This window comes from Polypterus senegalus, chromosome 16 (assembly GCF_016835505.1).
Source record: "Polypterus senegalus isolate Bchr_013 chromosome 16, ASM1683550v1, whole genome shotgun sequence".
NCBI lineage: Eukaryota > Metazoa > Chordata > Cladistia > Polypteriformes > Polypteridae > Polypterus > Polypterus senegalus.
In genome coordinates this window covers 965,950-993,400 of record NC_053169.1, presented here as the reverse complement: position 1 = coordinate 993,400, position 27,451 = coordinate 965,950, and the positions used below count along the sequence as shown (strand labels likewise).

At 37.2% G+C, this 27,451-nt stretch overlaps 1 protein-coding gene and 1 long non-coding RNA gene across 2 annotated transcripts in view; one reads left to right on the top strand and one right to left on the bottom strand.

Moving 5' to 3' along the window:
* Positions 1–27,451, bottom strand: part of LOC120516662 — a 74,552-nt gene that overhangs the window by 31,421 nt on the left and 15,680 nt on the right. The window lies entirely within an intron of this gene.
* si:dkey-29h14.10 lies at positions 46–22,044 on the top strand. Its single transcript, XM_039738506.1, has 6 exons — positions 46–328; positions 3,203–3,466; positions 6,828–6,881; positions 15,331–15,471; positions 19,164–19,412; positions 20,929–22,044. The coding sequence occupies exons 1-5, from the start codon at positions 316–318 to the stop codon at positions 19,385–19,387; spliced, it is 696 nt and encodes a 231-aa protein (XP_039594440.1). The 5' UTR covers positions 46–315; the 3' UTR covers positions 19,388–19,412; positions 20,929–22,044.

Here is a 27,451-nt window from a genome sequence, read left to right as displayed (position 1 = left end):
GGCTGGGATTGGCTCCAGCAGACCCCCGTGACCGTGAAGTGTGGATATAGCGGGTTGGATAATGGATGGATGAATTAACTGCAGTCTAAACTATTACTTTCACTTTCTGTTCATTTCCCGTTTCGGTTAGGTGACGTCATCGTGTTTACCATGGGTTGCTGTTGGAAATTTGCCGATCACGTGATGCCGAGTTGGCAGGGGATTTCTTTTCATGCCTGGAATTTCTAACAATTTAACACGACAGTAGCGCGAGGCTGACCAACACTTTGGAAGAGATCACAGCTGGTTAAGCGTTCTTAGAGACTCGCTAAAAACATGCCTTGTTACGGTAGGTCACCGTTCGACTCCTTGTTTTATATTTCTGAGCGAGTGTGAGATTTGTCGCGAGTGTTTACTGTATTTTTCTCGAGTTATAAAAATTAGTTATTGGAAAATAAAACTCGTGGGAGAACGTTGTCAGTATAGAAATACGAAGTGGCATTTAGACCCATGTTTTGTTTTAACTTCCCATTTAAAAGTAACCGCATATCGAACACTACAACACGCGTGTTTCTTAAAGGGCTTGAGTGAGCGGTCACCAGTTCACTTCCCGCGACTTTTTCATTTTTTTTATTTAGCTATGCACGATTTTGTATGTATATTGTGTTTGGCCTGTAATTATATATCGAACTGAACATACGCCTACGATACTAAATTACTGAGAAATAGGAAGCGACACACGATAGAAACACGTTGTGTGCACAGACCATGACGTCCGGTTTTGACAATAGCAGTACACGATGGTTCCTTTTGAGTGTACGAGTGTGGATTTGTTTAGATAGAATTGTGCGTCCGTCTGTTTTATGAGTGAACTATAGAGTTGTAGAGAACCGGAGCCTATCCATACTCCGTTGGTCATTATGACAGCGAGGGGGCGCCGCACACCTTTGGATATCGAAAAAAACTCGAAATACGACGGAAAACGGGGTGAGGGACTATGCAACCTTCTCATATGGTGTCTTATTTTGAACCACTTCCTTGCAGATTCAGAGTGCCACCCGCAGAAACATTAATTTGGGCAAAGTATTTTGTGACCAACGACATTAAGGAACGTTCAGACACTAGTAGGTCTAATACGAAGCAGGGCTAAACAGTATATTTGTTTGATAATAAATTTATTACATTTCTTGATTTTAAAAGACATTTCTTACAATAAGCATTTAAGTAATAATATATTCCAATAAACATGTAGTCTAAGATTGTGAAGTTGAATAGAGAAGATTATAACATGCATAGCCACATCTACTTTTAGGGTAACTTCAATGCGCACCCTGAGGCCCATCTCACAAAGGAACCTTAGCATATGCTGCTGAAAAAAGCCTAATATTAAGAAGGGTCCACAGCAGTCCACTATTCAGCACACACTTCCCTGCTCACTTTGATCCTCACGATTATAAACCTATCAAATCAGACATACGTAAAAAGAGTTTGAAAGAAAAAGAAAAATGCGAGTCCTGCTTGGTTGATATGAGTGGAGCATGATCAGAAATGACTGGGATGAAAATCTGTAGTTATGGGGATGAAGGGCTTCTTGAACTGAACTCAAGAACAGCTAGTCTAATTGTACTGGGACCAATGCAATACAAACAATACATTAAGCAGATGTTTTGACAAAAAAATCTTATTTTTTATCACTTATGTACATACCAAACAGCAAATGAAAAATAATCTTGTATTATTCCAAAATCTCTGACTGGAAATTCACTGGAATGGTGTAGAAAGGCGAGACATAAGTGGTAACTCTGAAAATTCCCAAAGTAATTTAACACAGGTTAAGTGGTGTTGCCTCACAATTATCTTATGCATTTATGCTGCCAAATTACTTGATTGATTTGTATTTAAAATTGAGAAGGGGATACAACAGGCACGTTCACTTCAAGCTAGGGTACAAATGCCAGATAACCAAACAGACCCTTGTTTGGGAGGTCATATGAAACTTCAGATCCAGAGAAAGCCCAAGTCAGAACAGGGAGAAAACACAAGCTCTTTACATGTAGCGGAGAAAGGCCTGGGATTTAAACATTTTCCCTGGTGCTGTTAGTCGACTGCACTACCCAATCTGCCCCTTTTGTATTTTGATGTACTCCTTGGAAAATAGCCCATTAGCACATTTTTTGTCAGTTACCCAAAGTGCCCATCCATTTTCTTGCCTTGTTCAGTCCATTACAGGCTTATGGGGAGCCAGAGAAACAGCCCTGGATAAGATGCCAGCCTCAAATGTGCTTATATCTTGACAATTTAGAGATACCAAATCAGTCTAACATGTAGACCTTTGGCATATGTTGGGAAACCGGAGCATGTAAGGAACATCCTGGCGATTACAGGAAGGACATGCAAAAATCCACAAAAAGAGGTTATGCTGGGAACAGTGTCCACAATTCATGAGCTGAAAAGCAACTCAGTGACACCATAGAGGAGTTAAGAGAAAAGTGATGATAGAACTTGAGTTCTATGATCAATGAACTAAATTACAGAAGTGACGGTTTTACTTGAGTTCTATAACTAATTAATTAATGTTGAATAGAAATGTATACATATAAACAACAATAACGTATAAAATGAAAGTCCTATATTAAAGTAAATAACTACATTACAAAACATAAAACAGTTTATACAAGGAAATGTGCATACATTGAATACAACAGTTGTAATCTGATAAAATAAACATGTGAACATAGTAAAAATAGTTATAAAAAAATGCAATAGTGCAAAAATACAGGAAACCCCGAAAAGATACTTGGAAAAAGTTCAACTTGGGCCACAAAGTCAAGGGACATTCCCATCTCACAAAACATGATAAGATTACTCTGTAAAGGACATTTGTATTTTTTTATACATACATTTTCCATAAATGTTTTCACTTGTATCTTTTGTATTAATGAAGAACATTTTTTCTCTCTCTTTATTCATACAACTTTTTAGTGTATATATGTGCCATATACTCTTTTGATTGATTTACTTAATTAAGTACTATATATTGTAATCCCACCATCATTGTGATTATGAATATACATCATTATGATTGTTTATGTTAACCCTTGCTTTTACTTATTATTATTAGTTAATCTTCACTATAAGCAGACTTTTATTTATGTCAGCACTTTACTTTTGTAAATAAAAATGTTTACCACAATAATTCTGCTTATTTCTTCTTTTACTGCAGTTAAAAGTTTACAGAGTCAGAGCTATGAGCTATGTACGTCAATGCCATGGCCACTGGTAGAGAAAATTTTAAGTCATCTTCTTAGTGCCCATGTCATCACCCGCTATGAATTTGATATAATCCAGTCTAAAACAGTGACCTTCCAGAAGACATCGGAACTCTTGACTGCTATCACCCGAAAAGGACAAAAAGCATGTATGATCTTCTATAAAGCCCTACAAGATTGTGATCCATCCCTAAATGCACAGCTTACAGGAAAACAAGGTGTTATATTTGTTTGTTTGTTTTTTTAATTTGAAGAAAACACAGCTAGAGTATTTGTATCATAAACCACAGGGTTATTTTCCGCTGAAAACAAAATAGATTTGAGTCTGCTTTATCTTGTTTGATCATTTTATTATGACGGCCACTTCTTTATATTAAGGTGGATATAAGGCAAAAGAAATGTTATATGTTTAAAATTACAAGTTACTACTCAGGAATGACAGTGACATGATGGTGCAGTGGTTTGTGGTGGTCTTAGGTTTGAAACACATTCCCAGTCAATTGTCTGGGTGGAGTTTAAGCAATCTCCCAGTATGTGCACAGGTTTCATTTGGGTACTTCCACAGGCCCAAAGTTTATCTATAATTTGGCAATTACAGATTGCTAAGGGAGTACGGCATGTGATTGACAAGTGTTTCCAGTCTTGTACCGGTTATGACTCAAAACAAGGTTTTGCTTCAAAGCTGGGCATTAAGGATCCAGTGAAATAAGGATGGGCAAATAAGAACAAAGTGAATAAAAGGGAAACCGTGCTAAAACGAAACTAGAACAGCAAATTTTGTGTCTAAAGAAATTAAACAAACAAGAACATTTCTCATCTTTTACTTTAGTTGCCAGAATATTTATAGTGAATATGAACATTCGTCCAAAACTCTTAATGTCTTTGTTATGTCAGCAGCTAAGTCATTTTTGTGACCATCAGGAGATATAGATATGGTACAGAAAAAGGTCAAAACTGGCAGATCATAGACCATAATTGTCAAAAACATTGGCAAAAATGCCAGAACCCCAAAAAGAAAAAAATCAAAAAAGAAAAGTTTTAAGCAAATGACGTAGAGAAGGGTTTTGAATCTACAATTTAGATGAAGTGACTTTCAGCTGACTTTTTAACCCAATGGATCGATTTCCCATGGGTCACGACCTCTGAGGACACGCCCCTAGAAATGCAATACACTGTTCTAATGACAGGTGTTTAATGTAGATCGTTAAAATACAGGATGGTGGCCAAAATGCACCAAAAAATTAAACAACTCAAAGTAAACAAAATGAAAAGTCATGGCTCTACATCACTTTCAGTTATGTCACTGTTCTGCAAATATTTAGATAGTTAGATACTTTATTAATCCCATTGGGAAATAAACAATAAGCTGAAAATTAGTAGATATCCACAAAAGTACAAGTGCTTGGTTAGCCATGGAAAGGAAATCTTGTTGTACATTTTCTTTGCATGCTTTACTTTCTGCTGCACTCAACATTATCAGAAAAATAACCAGAAAATCTGTGGTTCGCTATTTATTAAATATATTGAAAAAATGTAGGGCACATTTTGTGGTTGAGAAACTTTTACCTCTTAATTTATACAGAATAATCGCCTTTTTCAGCCATTATTAACCTTCTTTAAGCACTATAAGCTTCTTTCATATATAAAAAATGTGCTATATAAATAAATGTTATTTAACCAGCTTCTTTACTGTACTCAGTTTGTAGAAGTGACTTGGAAGTATGACATTTGGAGATCTACATTAATAATGCATTTACATCTTTATTATTATGTTCCAAGTCTGCTCTTCCACCCTTTTTTTCTTTAACTGACAAATTACAAATTTCATTAAAAGCAACCCATCCAAATTCTCTAGTCTTTCACCCATATCCTTTCCTGAGGTAATGCTGGCTAGTTTGGATGAAGATTCAGACAGCTCCTCCAATATACAGTATAAAAAAAAAAATAATGATAGAAAACAATGAGAAAATGCATCTTATTAAAATTCCAGAAAAGGAATGGAATTCAGCCATTTCTAATATACAATTTAGTTCAGTATGCACCACACAGTTCAACTCTGAAATTATTAGTCATTCACATATATACCATGCCCCCACTTCACTTTTTTCACATTATGCTGCAGCCTATACTAAAAAAAAAGTATTCATTTTTCATCCACATCCAGCAATACTCAGTACCCCAGAATGACAAAGTGAAAGCAGGAATTTAGTAATTTTTTGCAAATGTATTAAAAATATTTAAACAAGTATTCAGACACTTTGCTTTGGCTCAGGGTAATCCCATTCTAGTGGTCATCATTGAGATGTTTCTACACCTTGCTTCAGTCAATTCAGTTGATAGAGCAGGATTAAGAATAACACAAAAATGTATAAAGAAGGTCCTACAGTTGGGCAAATACCAAGCCATGAGGTTGAAGGAATTGCCTGCAGAGCATAGAGACAGAACTATGTTGAGATGCAGGTCTGAGGAAGGCTACAAAAAATTCCTGCAGTGGCCTTCGTAATTCTTTAATGGAAAAGTTTGGAACAACCACAACCTTCCAGGTTTTTCCTAGAGCTGACCACTCAGTCAAAATAAGTACTTGTGGGAGAATGGTCTTGATAAGAGAGGTGACAAAGAACCAGGTGGTCACTCTGGCTGAGCTCCAGAGAACCTGTATGGAGATGGAAGAAGCGTCCAGAAGGACCACCACCACTGCAACACTCCACTGATCTAGGTTTTATGGCAGAGTGGCCAGACGACACATTAAAGCCCACTTGAAGTTGACAAGAGGTGTCTGTGTTATTTTTATTTGAACGAAGTTGTGTTTTTTTTGTGGAGGATTTTGTAAAGAGCTGTGTGGCACTAATTTCTCAGTACTCTCTTCTGTATCTTGATAGGCTGCTGTGATGACACACATTATCTAAATCAGCAAGGTATACCCTAAAAACCCAGTGATGCTTGTTGTCCCCCCTCCATCATATACCTTCACTTCCCACTGCCTCCCATAACACTAAAATTGCATGCCATGTTGCAAAATATCAAGTCATGTTGCAGGACCACAAGACAGGCCAGGGCCTCCCACGTTAGTGATCTAGCGAAATTGGCTACAAGATCATTCTGATATCTGCTAATATCAAAAAGTACTTTTTCATTTATGTAAAAAGACAAGCATGGTGTAAGGATATATTTGATTTTCTACCCTCTACCTTTTCTGACAAAGCCATAAAGCGGTAACAAAATATTTGTACCACCATAACCGCCCATTGTGGAACAGCAATAAAGTTTATATATAAAAGGGAAAAAAAAAAAAAAGCACAGGATCAATATTAGGGCCTTTTATTGTGTAATTCACTTCACAGAAGGAAGTAATCTTTAATATATTATGACTGCAAATGTGCCAAAACCCACACAACTTAGAACTGGCACACTATTCAATTGTCGGTTTAATTTTAAACAATGCTCAAATATGTACTGTATATATTACATATGCATTGGCTATTTATATTTGTAATTGCATATTTCATATAAAGGGCTGACACTGAACATATTGTGAAGATGATACATATAAATTAAATTGTTTTTTTTTTCCCCTTCTAGTTCAACCTTTTAATTTCAAAAAGGAAGACGATTTTGTACCAGCACCAGTGACTGGTAAGCATGTTTTCACATTTCAAAATGACAATCTGGGTGTCTATTGTTCATTTCATGATCACTTAGGTTTTTCACTAATAATAATAAAATAATGGAGGATATAACAGAGTTATTGTTGAAATTCTTATTTTTTCATTTGGTAAAAATGAAATGAACTAATTTCAGTAGCGTAAAATACATTATTATTCCTAATAATAAAACAAACACAATTCAATTTTGGCTTCTGCTGTCTAAAACTGTTGAGGTACTTAATGTCAAGGATGTAGAAAATATTTTATACAGTACATAAAACTACATTGAGGTTTCAGTAGTTTTAAATTTATTCAGAACTCGGCTGGTATGACAGTTTTCTTACCTTTCTCTCTGATATAGCATCCTGTATGCAGTTTATCTGCTGTGTCTATTAATCACTGCATAACACTTTAGTTTATATTTGAATAATACTGGTTTAAAAGTATTGCAGAAGTAAAAGCATTCTTTCATTTGCAGTTGAGATAGCTTGTTGCATCAGTACTTCATGGTGGAAATTTAGTAATGTTATACTAGTTTTACTGCACTATTGATTTGTTTATAGCAGTCACTTTGTTGTGTAAATTTACTTTGGTTCACATGATGAATCTAAACTATTTCATTAGAACTGCTGTTCCCAGGTATTTGCCATTAAGGCCTCTTACAGTATATGACATTCTTTAGTTGGCAGTACATTCAGTTAATCATTACCAAACAATATAACCCTTTATGGAGCACCAAATGTAAACTTGCCAATTATAACCCTACCATTATTTAATTTACATTAATATAAATGACACTGCTTAAATGCCACTGGGCAACTTGTTCTGAATGAGTGAGGTGTTAAACAATTATACCTAAATAAGCATATGAGTCTTTAAGTGTCCTGTTACTTTTGTGCCTGACTTATGACTTACCGAACACTAAATGTTTGCAACATACAGCAATGGCAGCTAATTTCCTCTAGTCTTGACCAAAAAAAAAAAAAAATGCCTTATGACTAATCTTTCTTTTGTTATTGTTACTGTTTAATGGGAGTAATATAGTGAATTTCCCAGCCTTTTTCAGCATTTGTGACATATTTGTAGCTGCCTTCAGCAACATGCAGCTTTTCACTATTCTTGGTATACAGTAGCTTCTTCTCTGTATTCTTATTGACTGCCATGCAGGTGCACACTGTACAAAACAGTAAGTGTATCTTCAAAACAATATCTAAGATTTACAAAGCAGCTAAAAAAATACATCTGAAAGCTGGATTTATTTCAGTTCATCAAACACACTGGAGCACTAAATTTACATCCACCACTGCAAAAAGTCAGATCAGGTTCCATAAGAATTCATGTCCACATGCACATACAGACAGGATGAGGTGAGTGAATTTCTTGTCAGTTCAGCAGTGTGTACAGTATATACTTTCTTGGATACCTAACTGGCTTCTTACAGAGCACAAGTGAAGGACAAATGATAGTGTATTGTCTAACTGTTAAGCAAGCTAATTGTCAAAGAGCCAGCCAAAACATAAGAGTAGTCAAAATGCAGCAGAAGACGAAGAAATTAGCAATCAAGTGTTACTATTAAAATATATGCATGCTTCACAAGTGGACATGCAAGCTATATACAAAATATGTAAGAGTAAATACTAGCAAAGATAAAGATGCAAATATTTACATAGTTTTTTTTTTTTATTTACTCATATGTAATTTTTATTTATTTGCTGACCAGATCGTGGAGGTTTTTTCTTTGGGCATTCTCTAGCATTGTATCTTATTTAAAAGAATCTTATACATATAATGTATTATTTACTATATATCATTTTAATCCAGAATATTTTTAATTGTACATATTTTGGCAACATCATTCACCATTAATGGGAAGACAATTCAATTTGTGCCTAGATAATGCCATTTTTCTGAACCCATATCGTACAGTACAGGCTTAACCTGATCTAGGCATCGTTGGTTAGAAGGCAGGATCTAGCTGTCGACAGAAACGTAGCACCCACAACTGAGCCAATTTCTTTACCTGTAATTGAAGGGGCATCTTCAGGATAAAGAAGGTAACCACATTATGGAGAAAACATGTTCTTGTACAGAAGGAACATACAAACTTCACATTGTCAAGAATTAGGTTTAGAATTGAGGGCATCAGTGCTAGCCACTATACCGCCAGTATGCACTTCTTGATGGTCATTTATTCCTTTATGTTAACAGAAAACGTAAATGGAAGCAAAATTAAAACAGCATTTTCAAACCCACATGAGGCCAGAGTCAATTCCTGTCCAAGGAAGTGCTAGTCCATCACATGGCCTTCTCTCATACACGTCCCAACTTGGATAGAGCTCAGTTTGGATTTACCAATTAACCTAACATGCCTGCCTTTATGAATGTGTGTGGAAAACTCATCTAGATGTAGTGAGAATGTGCAAATGCCATATGGGCAATGATTGGGCATGGAAATCAAAACCAAGATGCTGAATTAAGTTAGGTAGCAGCAGTGACCACTGCATCATCATACCACACCCAAATAAATGGATTTCAATTTGTTAATAAGTCCTATAATTAGCTATGTTTTCAAAATTGCAATACTAAATAAAGTGCCTTAAAATTGTAGCTTAACTAGTCTAGTTAACCTCTGATAAACACATTTCATAGTAAAGGCAAAGATGGAATATGATGAGACTGTGGCTAAAAAAAATAGTTAATATGAAATAATCAGCCAAAAAAATGACTAACAAATGTGAGTGAGTGGGATGAGGCAGCAGGATGATCACCTCACATGGCACTTTGATCAGGGAGGTACTGTATTTTCACACATAATTAAAAAAATAAATACTGTAAATGGAAAAGTATGAAGCATAAGAGTTATATGCATATCAAGCGCTCAATGTATATACTGCCTTAAAAATTGTAAGAAATATTTTAATTTTAAAAGTTACAAATATCTCAACTGCATTTTGCATCATTTCAACACAAGGTTTGATTCCATGTATCTAAATGGCCCATGCACATTTCAAGCTACCTGTCAGTAACTGATACTGGTGTTAGTTCTTCTGATTTTAACATATCGTATTGTGTATATACAGTACACCCCCAAAATTTGTGGAGGTTACATTCCTAGAGCACCCATGAATTGTGAAAAACCTCTAATTTTGGATGTGGTTAAAAAAAAAGCCTATTTTTTTTTAGTTTAAACTCTAAATATGCATCCAAAACACTTTAATTTCAAACTCAGCTTAATATATTACCTAAAAAATGAATGTAAAGGTAAACCTGCATACTGTACAGTACTGTACTGATATGTCACCCGCAGTGCTAAAATGTAAAATAGTAAAATGTCACAATTCATAAAGAAAAAGTGAAATTTTAATGGAACACTTTTTTTCAAGCAAAGAACATCACAATTACTGCAACACTAATCATTTTACACACTGCTAATGAACTGGAAAAATTTTTAAAAACTACTGGAACAATATGTACAAAGGGCAACTGATGCCATGGATATAAATCACTGAGCAAACTGCGCTAGAACTGGCTGTACACAAGCACACAGAGGCAAGCACTGATGCTGGCAGGCTAGTCTAGTGCAGTGGCTCAATCCCAGGGACTGAGGCTGCAGGGTGTCACACTTGGGTCACAGAATTGCACAGAAACACAGGAGATTGCAGAGACAGGACCTTTATTCAAACACTTCAAACAAACATGTCTCTTTCAGAAGTAAAACAAGCTCAGTATGTAGTTAGTTCTCGATTAAAGAATTGATAAACATCATAGGGGAGCACAACAGGAGTGGGACCCTCAACAGGAGCAGAGGATGTCTGGGGGAGGAGAGAGAGAAACAAAGCAATCGGCCAAAAAGGACAGATGCTGTTCATGCTTTTAAGTATGCGTAGCATCGCGTGAGAATCATATCATGTGACAGAGCAGCCACAAGTAAGGGAGCAATGTGAAAGTAGTTTATTAGCGTTTTTTGAGGAGCATCCATATTTTCTAGGGTTGCATTCAGCCCCCCTGTTCACAAGGGGCTGGCAGTGGTCATGAGCTGGCTGCTCAACGAATGTACGGCACGGACTGATCCTCTAATGTGCGCTTACAAATGGCACTGGGAAACGACTGCTGTATAGCCGGGTGTGGCCGTTTAAGGGTTAAGAGGAACAAAACGGAAAATGCAAGAACACTCAGCTGGGGATGCATCACAGTCAATCAGCAGCAAGGAGAAATGAATAAACACAGTAGTGGTTTGGTGCCGCTAAGAATCACAACTTTCGAGAAGACGGTGATTTATTTATTTTTATGGTGGAGATTCCAGGGACGCACCCAGCCTTGGCCCGACCCACACGCACTCACAAACAGAGACAAAAACAAAGCAAATTGGTAATCAAACAGCAAATAAAGAATTTAATGAAAAATTAAATAAAACGATACCACCCCTGTTCCCCTTATGGCGATTACACATTAAATACAACAAAGCAGAAACAAAACACACACAGTAAATCATGAAAAACGGCAACGGATGAAATGTAATGGTGAAAATAGATAGTCCAGAGATCCGCATGTTGAAAGAGAATGTAAAGATAGTCCTAACGCTAGTTCCAGAAATGGTGAAGACGGGTGGATGAGTTCAGGAGCCCTCCTTTCTTTGCAGGGTGGCCATGAATCCACTTACAGTCCTCATGTACACAGACAGACGGCAGACAATACAGACGCAAAAAACGATCCAGGACAAAATGAATAAGTACAGGTAACCCAACAGAAGGCAGACGGACAGGAACTTCTAACACAAATTACAAAAACTTTCTTTTTTGCTTTTGGTCACCGGCCCCCTTTTTAAAAGCCGCGCTGACATCCTTTGACCCCAACAACCCCAGCACCCTCAGCAGAAGACCAATCAGAGCCACTGCAGGGACTGCTGGGAGTTGCAATTTCAAATTCTATTGGCTACTTTCACCATCCCAAGCCGCGTTTTCCACTACAGTTGCTTCCCGTTCTCTCTACACTGTAGTATTGCCACGATAAAAGCCATAAAAATTGTGGAAGATATTTGCGGTTCCCGCTAACAATTATTAGACAGGTTCTAAGGAAAAATACGTGAATGACTGGGTCCGCGAACTCTGAACCGTGACTTTGCGGGGGGTCTACTGTACTGTCATTTTAAAACATATTGTTAATTTCTGGAATGTTAAAATTAAAGTGTCAGTCAAAAGGTACAATATCTGTTAAATGCCTTGCAAGTTAGTAATGCATGTGTTTAGTTAAAAACAGGAGGCACTTTCTAGCTAGCAGGACTGAGTTTTCAAACTGACGACATTTAGATAAGTGTGCATGTGCCTTCAACTTTGCCATCACAAAAGTTATACATATTGTATATATTATATATGAGACAAGCAGAAGTGAATAATGTTTACATTGATATTGTTTTTAATAAGATTATAATAAAATTACAAAAAAAAAAAAAATTCTCAAAATGTTTTCCAAAAATATGATTTATTATTTTGCCTTCTGTCCTGAGGACATAATATATCGTAGGAGTATTTTATTATAAGTTTGGTGTTGCAACACATATTGTATGCAGATTAAGTTTATTAATGTAAGCATGTAAATAAATATAAAAAAATAAATGGGGGGAAAATGGGGCAGCTAAAATGGGGATTGCCTCAGGCAGCTGATCTACTGTAATAAAAGGCATAGTGGAAAGGCCTGAAGCTTGCTAAGTCTTCAGTCTCTGCTTTACATGGGCAGTTAAGGTTTGTTCACTTAACAAGGAGGGGAAAAAAAATTGTAGGTGGCAGGAAAAAAAATCCTAAAAATGGATTTGCTGCCATTCCATGCCAAAAAAGCAACTCCTGTAAAGTGCAGGCCCAGATTCATGGCTTATCAGAAAACTGCTTTCATCCTCCCTATGGTCTTGCTTGTATCATCTTTAACCAGTGAAAATGTTAACTGTGCCTTGCAGTATTCTGCATGCCAAGTTAAGATTATACCTTTTCTGACTAGATAATGCATTAGATTTTAAATGTGCTTTAGAGAGTGAAACATTAAGTTACACTGTTTTTTCCAATTATAAAGCTGTAAGGTGTCCGATCTCAATTTTACGAGATTATGTCCATATAACAAATAGAATATCCATGCTTTCAAAATGATGGGGGATTAGTTCCAAACTCCTGCTGTAATAAAGTTTGTAACAAAATTACAGGATTCTTACAGCCATTTCTGTAGTCTAGCCACAGCATCAAAACCTAAACGTGTATCTGCCTTCTATCCATTATCACCAAGCCTCCCAAGTATCTAATGCTGTGTTGCTACATGTACAAGAGATATTGGCTTCCTAGAAGTAAATTATATAATAATTTATTTTAGTGTTATTGTTGTCACATGAACAGAGCGCAGTGAAATATATGCAAATCAACAAACACATTTTTCATATGAATGCCCTTCCAAGTGACAGCCATTCAGAAAAACCATTGTTAGACCAGTTCTCCAAGTTTTGATAAAATGTTAATACCTCGCCTCATTTTGTTATATAAGTAATAAATAATGCCCAGGAATGGAAGTTTGCACTTGTTTATTATCAACTGTCACTTATTTGGAAAAAGTAGTAATAAAGTAGTATTTGAGATGCCATCAGTGTTAACTCTGAATTCTTAAATAACACAAATGTCCATATGAGCGTATTGGATACCCTATTCCAAAACCAAAGGCATTAATTAATATGGAGTTGGCCTCCCCCTTTGCAGTTACAACAGACTTCACTTTTCCTTCCACAAGATTTTGGAATGTGTCTATGGGAATTTGTGTCCATTCAGACTGAAGCGGTTCCACATTTATTGATTGAATGTATCAGTCCTTAATGAGTTTGTATTCTTGTTTTTTATGTTTCTACTGCTGTATGGATTGATGTGGGATAACTAAAGTTTATCTAATATAATCCTGAAAAGCATTTGTGAGGTTAGGTACTGATGTTGGATAAGAACGGGCTCCTTTCCAGAAACTCAAGTTCCACCATGTTTTTATGGACTTGGCTTTGTTCAAAAGTGCACAATCAGGCTAAAACAGAAAAGGGCCTTCTCCAAACTGTTGCCACAAAGTTGGAATTGTATTCTGTGACATTAACAGTAATATTTACTGGAACCAAGGGGCCTTGTGCAACTCCCTTAATTATCTCCTCCGACAAACTTTACAGTTTAGAAGGTAGCTTTCTGCTGTCACCCACCAAATGCAGAGTCGTCTATCAGACTGCCAGATAGTGAAGCATAATGCATCATTTTATAGAACGTATTTCCAGTGCTCCAGAGGCCAATAGAGGTGTGCCGTACACCTCTCCACCCAATACCTAGTATTGATGTTAGGTTTGTGTGATGTTCGGTTTATGTGCAGATGCTCAGCCATGAAAGCCCAATTCACGATGCTCCAGACGCACAGTTTTTGTTCCGATATTGCTTCCAAAGGCAGTTTGGAACTCTGTTGTGGGTGATGCAACAGAGGATATACGATTTTGACTTGTTTCAGAACTCACTGGCCCCGCTCTGTGAGATTGTGTGGTCTACCACTATATGGCTGAGCTGTCGTAGCTCCTCGGCTCTTCCACTTCACAATAATAACACTTAAGTTGGGAGAGGGCAAATAGTGCCACATTTAAAGTCACGTAGCTCTTCAGTACACCCCAGTGTTTGTCATTACAAACACGTGACCATCACCATCAAGTCCTTCCATGAAAGCCCTAAATACAAAGAGGACTGTTTGATTTATGTTAGGTAGATTTCCCAGAGGGGACTGGGTGGTCTCTTGGTCTGGAATCCCTACAGATTTCATTTTTTTCTCCAGCCTTTGGAGTTTTTTTTTTTGTTTTTTCTGTCCACCCTGTCCATTGGACCTTACTTATTCTATGTTAATTAATGTTGACTTATGTTTATTTTTGTGTCTTCTATTTTTCTATTCTTCATTTTGTAAAGCACTTTGAGCTACATTTTTTTTGTATGAAAATGTGCTATATAAATAAATGTTGATTACATTTTGCATAGCTATGTGCTTGATTTTATGCACTTGTTAACTGAACATATGAACTCAATCATTTGGAAGGGTTTTCACATACTTTTGGCCAGAAGTTTATGAAAGATTATCACTTTTTTTCTTGTGTTTTTTTTTTTACTTAATTTGAATATTAGTTGTTTGTTTCAGGCATTTTTTTTTTTTATTAAATTACAGTTCACGCTATATACTGTACTTTCTCTTGTCATAAAACTTGTTGCTTGTGCATTGGGTTGGACTGAATTTCTGCACTCTTTGTTTTAATTAGATCCTTGAACAATTATAGTGTTTTTATATTTTGCTTTTATTTATTAACTTTAATATTTTTATCATTACTAAGTGAGCAATATACAAATTAAATATGGTAACAAATGCATTTCATATAGTTTTATTAACCCTATTTTTTTATTATTATACAGGTGGAAATACTGTTAATTATTCAATCACCATTTATAATTCTCAACTAAATGGATGCATTTTTGGAAACGATAGTACTCTTTCAATTATGAAGCAAGAAGCAGAAGATACTAAGGACCAAAGCCTTCCAGCAAAACAATATGGTATTGTAATATTAAATAAACATAATGTTTAAATATTCTTTTACTTCTCTTTATACATTCAAGAGTAGAGACTCTGTCACTCATTACCAGGTGTCCTCCTAGCTCTAAAAGCAGCAAAAAGACTGGTTTAAAAAAAAAAAAGTTTTCCACCTTAAGCAGCTTTGTGTAATGCAAGAGCTTGAGAAAATAGGTCTGCGTGCTTTATCAGGAGTACATGTGGGCATTTGGAATTGGCTTCCAGTGTAAGCCAATTGGCTGCAGCTTAAATTTGCTGTTTTTATTGGTAGAGCATTACATAAAATCAGTAAGGAGAATGGATCTTGTCACTCATTAAAAAAAAAAGCCAATAGGTTTGAAAGTGCATAATTATGTACATGGTGTCTGAAAGCAGAGAAAGACAAAGTGAAGAATGACATGGAAGGCAAGTCTGCTTGAGGGGGCGTGTTTACTAAACCTGGATTACAATTTGAATGGTGCTAGGTTCATAATAAATCATTATATAAAACTGATCAATTTAAAAGTAACTTTAAATTAATTTTAATATAAAATATATATTTTAATTCTATATCAATGCTTTCATACTAGGAAAGATGGCATTTTGCTTGGACACTAGTCTAATTGCCCACTTGGGTGACATCTGTGTAGAGCTTATTCTGCCCATGTTTCATGGATTTATGTGTAGATTCCAGTTTTGTCCTACAGTGCAAAGATGTGTTGCCCGACTGAATAGCAGCTCTACATTTACTACTAGAGCATGCTCCGTGATAAACTAGCATTTTACCTTGTGCTTCGGCTGCCAGAGTAAGCACCATCTTCCACGGTTAGTGTTTGAAATGCTACTGATTGTACCTACATGAGCCCAGCTGTATGCCTAAATGATCTTCCATTGTTGAGTTAAGTGTTTTAGCAAGACTTTCTGATTAGAAGCAGACTATTAAGCGAGTCTGAAAAACGCGAGTTGGTGTTTGTTGTCGTAGGGTGTGGCTGTGACAGCGTTTTTAAAAAGGTAGAAGTTGGAATAGTACAGTCAAAGACTATGAAAACGTACATCTTACTGTTGATATAGGAAGTATTTTTTCTGAATTCACAAATTTTCACAAGCTGAAAAAGTATTTAAAAATTGTTTAAAGTAATTTTTGTTATTGTATCAACTGCCTGGAATGTTTACTGTGCCTATTAAGTATTCACCTCCTTGAAAATTGTTCACATTTTATTGTTGTATAACACTAAACCACAGTGGATTTAATTTGACCTTTTTGATACTGATCAACAGAAAAAGACTTGTATAAGTGAAAATAAATCTCTGTAGGGTTGTCTTAAATTATTTATAAATATAAAACAAAATAAATTGACCCCATACTGTAAGTATTCATCCTCAACAAGTCAGTATTTAGTAGATGCACCTTTGGCAGCCATGAGAGCCTTGAGTAGCCTCTGTGTGTGTACAGGTCACTTTCTATTAGCTTTGCACATCTGGACACTGCAATTTTTCCACATGCGTTTTTACAAAACTCAAGCTCCGTAAACATCCTTTTTCAAATTCTCAAATGGATTTAAGCTGTGGGTTCTAACTTAACCACTCTAGCACATTGTCATTTTTAACCCAATCCTGTGTAGCTATATTAATTGAGTTGTTCTCTTGCTTTTCTTCTGCCAAGTCACAAGTTTCTTGTAGACTGTATCAGGTTTTCCATCAGAAATTTTCTGTGCTTTTCTGCATTCATTTTCTCCTCACAACCCTACCAATCCCAGCTGCAGATAAGCATCCCCAAACATGGAATTTAATCTTGCAGCCAAAAAATAAAATTACATACATACATATACACACACACACACACACACACACACACACACACACACACACACACAGGTGAAGCACCTGAGCACGGTTGTTGTCTCCCTACTCACAGTTATAGCAGAGGTCTTATATCAGAGGTCTCTGTTGGTGGCCTACCTCACTCATCTTGTACAGTTTTTGTAGACGGCCTGCGGTAGGCCGATTTACAGCTGTGCCAAACTCTCTCCATTTTTTAATGTTTGATTTAACTGGATAGTAGGTATCTTAGATATTTTCTTGTCTCCCTCCACTGACTTGTGATTTTCCATCGACTTTTCATAGAGTTGCTTGTTGTGATCTTTTGTCTTTGTTGTGTAGGTTAGGCCACCATTACAAATAGGACCTTCCAGATAACGTGCATTTAGACCACAATCAATTAAAATACCAGACAAGGTCATCTTTTATTTAATTAATCCTATGACTTCTAAAACTAATTAGTGGCACCAGCAATGTTTTCATTGTGATATGAAAGAGTATTTTATTCGTTGATTAGTGTCAGTAAAGCCAAATCCGGTGTGTTTTAATGTCGTATAACAATAAAATGTGAAAACTTCCAGGGGATGAATACTTTTTAAAAACCTTGTATCAATAGCACCAGTGTAAATTCTGAGTACAACAGCAAACATGATTCACTTAACACAAATGCTGACATAATATTTTTAAATATATTTGCTATTGGGTTGCCAAAGCCAGTTCTGGCAGCACTGAACACAAGGGGACTTGCTTACAAAAGCATAGTGTCAGTTTGTTATCACCAAAATTACCATCAGATCTCTGGGGATGTGGGAAAGAAATAGAAATACACTGAAGAAAACTGAAACATACACAGGGGAAATGTGCAGATTCAATACAGACAGCAACCGTGTGGAGGCTTTGAAACCTTGGATGCAGAGTCTATGAGGCAGCTTTGTATTGCTTTTAAATGTCCTTGATGTTTTGGGTAAACCATCCATACGAAAATGTTTAATTTTTTTAATAATACTAGGGGGCTTCGCTCACCCACCCCCGGGTTTGGTTTACAAGATATACAATTTAAAGAGATTGTTATTTTCATGAGAATTGTTACATGTGCATTCTTTTCACTTTTACTTTAAAACTTTTGTAAAAACAATACTGTACTTGTCCTTTATTTCCAGCCCTGGGCATGGTTAAATCTCTTTCTCACAGGACATATTAACGCTGCTCGCATTGTGAAGCTGGGAGGGAGGGGGGGTGGTGGAAATGGTGGTTGAACACACGCTAAGGAGAAGCAGCCGGATCATCTGCTGGCTTGCTGCTGCTGGCAAGCTGCGTATTTTGCTTGTTGCCCTGTACGTCAATCATTTAAAAGCCTGTACAGCAGCTGTTCTTTTGGCACTTCTCGTCTCTGCCGCTCGCGTTGTGAAGGGGAAGGAGGGGGAAGTGGCGGTGTTTGGTTTATCGCATTCTAAGGAGTAGCAGTCGGATCATCTGCTGGCTTGTTGCTGCCTGCGAGCTGTGTCTTCTGCTTGTTGCTTGTCGTCGTTTTAAGAGCTGGGAGCACATGGAGCGTGTCTGCCAAAAGCATTCCAACAACTGCTAGGTTAGATGTCTGTGAACTTGTTTTAAATGTTGTCTCACTGCCATGTCTCACTGATGTTAAAGTGTCTCTCGCGGGACACCAAATTGTTTTCCGAGGAGATCCGAGAAGATCACGTCTCATCTCCCTAGTCTCTCTTCCAAGATTTTTTTTTATAATAGAGAGAGAAACGCCTAGTGACTAGAGATGATCTAGATACTGAAGTGCCCATCCTTTTTTACAATATGACACAAATGTATAACATGAAATCTAATGTCAAGTTAAAGAATGATTTTACTTTTTTTTTCTTTCCCACAGCCACTCATCCTCAAGCATACAGAAACAGCAGTCAGGCATTAAAACCGCCGCTACTGCCGCCGCCGCCGCCGCCGCCACCACCACAAACAGACATAAAAATAATTGACTCTCGTGCAGAGTTTGTAATTATTGGGGATAACAGTACAATGGAAGTAAAAGAAACTATAGCAGAGGAGGACACAGACAATGAACAGACAGAACCAGAAGAAACTGAAGATGACTGAAATTGAATTTTCAAAGCCATACCTGGTAAGTTGAAAGATAAATCTTATTTTAAAACAGACTAGTGGGCATTTTGCTGGGATTTGTTACAGAGTAAATCTGCTTTGTGTATGACTAGCATCCTAATCAGGATAGAGTGCTGATTTACCTCTAGTTTTGCCAGAATCTTCTCCAGTGAAAATGGAATTTTAGCAGAATAAAACAACTGCATAAATAATTGGTCTGCTGCTTTTGCAACCTAAAGAGAATCTAACATGCCCTTTTCATAGCTGTTGAGAAAGTGTCATTATATAGCATATGTGTCACTCTGAAACCCAATTAATCAAATTTGTGGTCGGCAAGAGGCTACAGCCTGTATACATGGAGAATAATGCATAAGACTAGAAAACAACCATAGACAAGGTACTACTCTTCATGATCCACTGACATGGACCAGTTTGGAATTGGTAATTAATTTGTCCTGCAGTTATTTGGGGATATGGGAGAGAAAATCCACAGGGAAAATGTGCAAAATCCATATTGGCAATTACCAGGTTTGGGATTCAAACTAAGGACACTGAATATGAGGCACTGCAGCACCACGCTATTCGCAAAAATAAAAGAAGCTAAGAAATACCAAGGCCATGTGGACCTAAAGCCACCATTGAACTACATGACTGAGTCAGAAAGCATAAGACACTTAATACCTGCAGTTACTGGATCTTGTGGCTTTAAAGAGGTTTGTTTGGACAACAGTTAAATGCAGGGGATGACCGGTTACATGACTCCCTCACAACTTTTCATCCCAGAGTCAGGTTTCCTATTGTGCCACATGAGTATTGTTGTAATAGGATATGTATTATGTATTGCGAGCGCAGCGACCAAGAGATGAAAATGATCCAAAAACAGTGATTAAAATGAGTGACCAACTGACACAACCAGGAAAACAATCAGAACTGAGCCACCAGTGCAGAAGGAAAAAATAAAAAGCAAAGGTCAAAGCCAGAAACAAGTAATAATCTAATAATATAATGAAAGCACAACAACAATAATACAGAATGAATACAAAGTAATAAATCACTCCTTTTTTTGTTTTTCTATTAGCATTTTCCATACTGTCTGAATTTTTTTTTTTTTTTAATTGAGGACTGTATACCAATTTTTGATACAGTAGTGTACATGTAGTGACTTAACAGATGACATTAAACCAGGACAAGAAAAACACATATGAAGTGGTCTGATACACATTTGTTTGGATGCTTACTCTATATACCTACCTTTTCAATCTCATCATGGAAGAAAATACAATTTGGAAATTAGTAGGCAAATATTGAGACATTATCTGTCAGAAATTATCCAGTTATTTTAAGTACATAGCACTATGTATTCCTGCATTAATCATTACAGCATATTGGCAGATATCCTGGAATACAGTAAGGCAGAGTTGGGGTTTCTTTATAAAGAAATGGACACATAGGCTCATACATTCAGGTTTTGCTGTCAACAGCTTGTTCAGTTTTACTGCATACGTACCACTTCTCATGGCTTGTTTCTTTTTTTCCAGGTCTCTTCGTAATCATACTGCCAAAGGCTTGTTGTGGGCCAGTAGCTGAAGGAATCGTACCTGCTTGGATCATCATGTCAGTCCAAGCCAGCATGTGATGGAACATTCTGTACCTCCATTATACTGCTTATTTTTTTAAGGCTGGATTGATACATTGCTAATTCAGTTTTAAGTACGTTATGTAGAAGGTTAATGGAATGTGACAATGAATTGAGGTTTACAAATAACGGGTCACCATTTTCCATAAAACACTTCACTGAACATGTGGAAAGTGAAGTGGCAAGGACTGCAATTCATTATGTTGGTGTAAATTATTGTGATGTCTCTGCCACAAATTGAGCAAAATTCTGAGAACTGAATCTCTCAACTAGATAAGATCAGTCTGGCTCAGATCATTATCTTTTTTGACGAGAGTATCTGTTTTTGTGCTTCATTTAACTCCTATGGTAATTTTCATAGTTAGCACTATTGAAATCTTACATACAGTACCAGCACTATTGAAATCTTACATACCCCAACTTGTAAATGTTCTTTCAGCATTTTGAGAGAAATGCAAAGTTATTTTTGATGTGCCCACTTGATCTTCACAAAAGGCAATAAAAGATTAGCGGTCTTAAAGTGAAAAATAAGCAAACTAAAACCATTAAAATACAAAGCAAACTTAAAATGTAATTTTTGGCATTTTTAAGCATTTTATTATTGAGAAGAGAGGTCAATGTTTCATAACAACCTAACTAATATAGGTTGCATTGTTTTCTGTAAATTGTCTCAGTGGGAGCTACCACAATACAGGGCATTCACTTGAAAGTTCCCACTGGGAAGCTAATATTTCTCTGTATGTCCCATAGCACATACTGTACATATGCTATTAAGCTGTATCCGTTTTATAGGGGTATTTATCCACAAATATTCAATGAGATGCAAAAGCTAAGATTTTTATGCAGAAAGAAAGGTCTCAAAGCTCTTGAAGCTATTGCAGTATGGGGTTTGTGCATTTGTGTGTGTTTTTCATGTCTAGTGTACCTGTTTATTGCCATTCAAGTAATATTTATTATTACTAATTGTAATGTATAAAACTAAGCATTTTACAATAAAAATAGAACCTATTGAAACTTCTCATTTGAATGTTTATGACTTGTATCCATATCAAATATGTACAGCATATCACCAAGAATCATTAATAAAACCTCATATTGAAATAGCTATAAGCAGTGACTAGAGTTTTCCACACATAGGTGTCATTCTAGTGCCAGTATGGGTCTAAATAGACATTAAGGTAAAAATTGAGATGAGGCCAGTCAGTAATTCTTTAAAACAGGGGCTGCACGGGTGCATTTGTCACTACTACTACTATTGTCACTTACAACTGTGTTACAAGATCTTAAAGGAATAGTTCACCCAAAAATGTTATATTTTTTTTGCTACATAACCCATGTAGTTAGCAGTGATGGCTGAGAAAAAAATATCATGATTTAATGGAGAACAGAGAAGTTTCTGATAGAATAGGCATTTATGGTGATTAACACTGGATAACAGCAAACAATATCAATAACACCCATTTATTTATATTATATATATTTATATTATATACACACACACACACACACACAAAGGATTATTAGGAACACCTGTTCAATTTCTCATTAATGCAATTATCTAATCAACCAATCACATGGCAGTTGCTTCAATGCATTTAGGGGTGTGGTCCTGGTCAAGACAATCTCCTGAACTCCAAACTGAATGTCAGAATCGGACAGAAAGGCGATTTAAGCAATTTTGAGCGTGGCATGGCTGTTGGTGCCAGACGGGCCAGTCTGAGTATTTCACAATCTGCTCAGTTACTGGGATTTTCACGCACAACCATTTCTAGGGTTTACACAGAATGGTGTGAAAAGGGAAAAACATCCAGTATGCGGCAGTCCTGTGGGCGAAAATGCCTTGTTGATGCTAGAGGTCAGAGGAGAATGGGCCGACTGATTCAAGCTGATAGAAGAGCAATTTTGACTGAAATAACCACTCGTTACAACCGAGGTATGCAGCAAAGCATTTGTGAAGCCACAACATGCACAACCTTGAGGCGGATGGGCTACAACAGCAGAAGACCCCACCGGGTACCACTTATCTCCACTGCAAATAGGAAAAAGAGGCTACAATTTGCACAAGCTCACCGAAATTGGACAGTTGAAGACTGGAAAAATGTTGCCTGGTCTGATGAGTCTTGATTTCTGTTGAGACATTCAAATGGTAGAGTCAGAATTTGGCTTAAACAGAATGAGAACATGGATCCATCATGCCTTGTTACCTCTGTGCAGGCTGGTGGTGGTGGTGTAATGGTGTGGGGGATGTTTTCTTGCCACACTTTAGGCCCCTTAGTGCCAATTGGGCATCGTTTAAATGCCACGGGCTACCTGAGAATTGTTTCTGACCATGTCCATCCCTTCATGACCACTATGTACCCATCCTCTGATGGCTACTTCCAGCAGGATAATGCACCATGTCACAAAGCTCTTATTAGTACACTTTTTGACTTAATATAAGTGTGGTTTTAAAAAGTATATATAAAATGGTCAAATTTTTAGTCTTGGGTTTGTTTTAGTATAATTTTGTAATCAATATTTTAACACTTCCTTTAATATTTCTGTCCGTTACTAGCACCATCTATTGGTGAAATCTTTATTCTTCATATGAAAATTTCATTTCTTAATTAACATGGATTAATTGATCAATTAGTGAAACTATTGATTCATGTATAATCATCGGAAGTAAGTGTGCAAAATTTCAAGTCATTTGGACAATAGGAAGTGGGTTAAATTTCGATTACAAGATTTGTACCAGACAACAAACAGGTGAAGTTAAAATAAGCGTGGTAATAAAAAAGTCTCACATTACTTATGTCTCTTAATCCGCAATGTCAAGTCGTCCCAGTCGTATGTTTGCAATGTCCCAAAAGTAAACTAAAATGTTAAAACACTTACAAAAAACACTTTTGTGAGCAAAAACAGAACACACTCAGATTCTCCCTAGCATTTTAATTGAAGACGCTCTTCCCTTTCATTCATTGGTCAGGACTCCAGACCGGTAAGAGTTTACTCATTGGCTTACACTGGGATTCACATGATCAACATTGATAACTGCACTGAGAGACGAGTACAACTAAAGATTAAAAGTTAAAAACGAGTGAAAATATCAGGACAAGAATCTTCCTCATATTTACACACATATCTGAGATGCTTCAACATGTACAGTGCATCCAGAAAATATTCACAGCGCATCACTTTTTCCACATTTTGTTATGTTACAGCCTTATTCCAAAATGGATTGAATTCATTTTTTTCCTCAGAATTCTACACACAACACCCCATAATGACAACGTGAAAAAAGTTTACTTGGTTTTTGCAAATGTATTAGCAATAAAAAAAATTGAGAAATCACATGTACATAAGTATTCACAGCCTTTGCTCAATACTTTGCCGATGCACCTTTGGCAGCAATTCCAGCCTCAAGTCTTTTTGAATATGATGCCACAAGCTTGGCACACCTATCCTTGGCCAGTTTCGCCCATTTTCACTCTGGCTGGACCACTCAAGGACATTCACAGAGTTGTCCTGAAGCCACTCCGGCTGTGTGCTTAGGGTCGTTGTCCTGCTGAAAGATGAACCATTGCCCCAGTCTGAGGTCAAGAGCACTCTGGAGCAGGTTTTCATCCAGGATGTCTCTGTATATTGCTGCAGTCATCTTTCCCTTTATCCTGACTAGTCTCCCAGTTCCTGCCGCTGAAAAACATCCCTACAGCATGATGCTGCCACCACCATGCTTCACTGTAGGGATGGTATTGGCCTGGTGATGAGTGGTGCCTGGTTTCCTCCAAACATGACCCCTGGCATTCACACCAAAGAGTTTAATCTTTGTCTCATCAGACCAGAGAATTTTGTTTCTCATGGTCTGAGAGTCCTTCAGGTGCCTTTTGGTAAACTCCAGGTAGGCTGCCATGTGCCTTTTACTAAGGAGTGGCTTACATCTGGCCACTCTACCATACAGGCCTGATTGGTGGATTGCTGCAGAGATGGTTGTCCTTCTGGAAGGTTCTCCTCTCTCCACAGAGGACCTCTGACAGAGTGACCATTGGGTTCTTGGTCACCTCCCTGACTAAGGCCCTTCTCCCCCGATCACTCAGTTTAGATGGCCGGCCAGCTCTAGGAAGAGTCCTGGTGGTTTTGAACTTCTTCTACTTACGGATGATGGAGGCCACTGTGCTCATTGGGACCTTCAAAGCAGCAGAAATTTTTCTTTAACCTTCCCCTGATTTGTGCCTCAAGACAATCCTGTCTCAGAGGTCTACAGACAATTCCTTTGACTTCATTCTTGGTTTGTGCTCTGACATGAGCTGTCAACTGTGGGACCTTCTATAGACAGGTGTGTGCCTTTCCAAATCATGTCCAATCAACTGAATTTACCGCAGGTGGACTCCAATTAAGCTGCAGAAACATCTCAAGGATGATCTGGGGAAACAGGATGCACCGGAGCTCAATTTGGAGCTTCATAGCAAAGGCTGTGAATACTTATGGACATGTGCTTTCTCAATTTTTGTTTTTTTTAATAAATTTGCAAAAATCTCAAGTAAACTTTTTTCACGTCGTCATTATGGGGTGTTGTGTGTAGAATTCTGAGGGAAAAAATGAATTTAATTCCATTTTGGAATAAGGCAGTAACATAACAAAATGTGGTCAAAGTGATGCACTGTGAATACTTTCCAGATACACTGTAGATGGTCAATTTACCCAAGCAGTTTCACAAATTCCTGCTAAATAACTCCAGTTGTGGATATGAATATAAATGTTCGAGTATGTTCCATTTTCATTCACAAGAGTTTTGTGGTTTATTTTAACAATATTTTAGTAACAATTAGCTGTTCGCTCCACCACTTAGTGAAACAGGACAAACTTTAAAAAAATCAATTTAAGAATGTAATAATTTGTATTGAAAAGAAGAATTTATATTGATATCTTTCGTATCTGAGGGCCCCTTGATATACCCAATTTTTTGGTTTTGCTACCAGGGGCAAGAATGTAGCTGTGATCTCTTTGGCAAAAAATGTAAAAAGTTGCCAAAGTATCTCTGGCCAAGTGGAAGGTAGGTATGCTTCAACATCAAACATTGCCACTGTATCTGAACGTGTTCAGCTCTGATGGGAGAGAGTCCCCCACATGGGGAGAAGAGCAAAAACATCAAACGTTACTCTTTAGCAATCTCTAGATGATAATGTCTGCTGAACAAAACAGGTATCGCTAGCTAAGCGGAGGCAAGGTACGCTCCTACACATTGCACAAGGTAGAGTGACTCTAACAGAGGCTGGCACATGAGTGATGAGGGCCCTGCCCACCTGCACCATCCCCTTGGCCCACAGCCTGATTCTCGGATTCGTGCAAATAAATTGGTGCCACAACCAATCTATAATACTTAGCACGATGACAGAAGTCACAAAAACAACCAGAATGTTCAAGCAAATTATAGAATAAAAAACAAAAACGATCTAAATCTGTTAAGTAGTTCTCTCGTGAAAAGCGGACATACAGACAGACAGACATTGGATTTTATGTATAGAGATGTTTTTTCATGGACTTTTTAATAAAGTTTGCTTTGTCTAGGAATGGTCACTATAGACACCCGTTCTTTCAAAAACCTATCTGTGTTCTGCATAAAAATACAAGATTAAAAATTTTCTTGGCCATCAGTACAAACTACATGAAGTAAGCAATGTATTTATATATAAATAAAAATCATTTTTGAGTGAAGTATTCATTTAACCTTGTTAGGTTTTACAAAGCACCTAGGACAACGCTTTACAGTAGTGGCTGTGAGTAATATACTGCTGTTTGTGTTAATAGCAATCCAAGAGACTAATGAAATCCACTATAGTGCATTTCCTTAAAACACCTATTCTAAAGTGTTACCTTTACAAGAAACTGCAATGTGAAAGAGATCCCCCCCACACCCTCAAGCATTTGGAGGGGCCATGATCCTGAGAACAACCTATAAAAATCTATGACCTAAATACTTGTCACCTTTACATGGTCACCATGGTAAATTCCACTACTGTTTTGTGGGTTGCTGGTGGAGGGGACTTCCAGGCTAGAAACCAGAATAGAGGTTTTCATTTCGATGAGATGCACAGCCCTAAAGATCTTTGATCCGGCAGCTTGCAGCCTCTTGCCATGATCCCTAATCTGTGTTGTGATGGTCACTTTATATTTTTGAGCTCAGTTAGAGGTAGAGTTTATTTACTTTGATTAGGAGGAGAAAGAAGATAAGCCAGCTCATTTGATTGGTATAGATATGAATGCAATGGGGAATATGAAGTTAAAAATTAACTGCCTTTGCACGCAGGCTGCTTGCACCTTTTGGTAGAATTCCCACACATATACAAACAGTGTTTTACAAGGCAAGCTTTTTTCCAGTGAGTTCTCTTGCATGCCAGACAAAGCATGAAGTTATCAGAATGGTTTAATGCTGTATATCTCAGTCA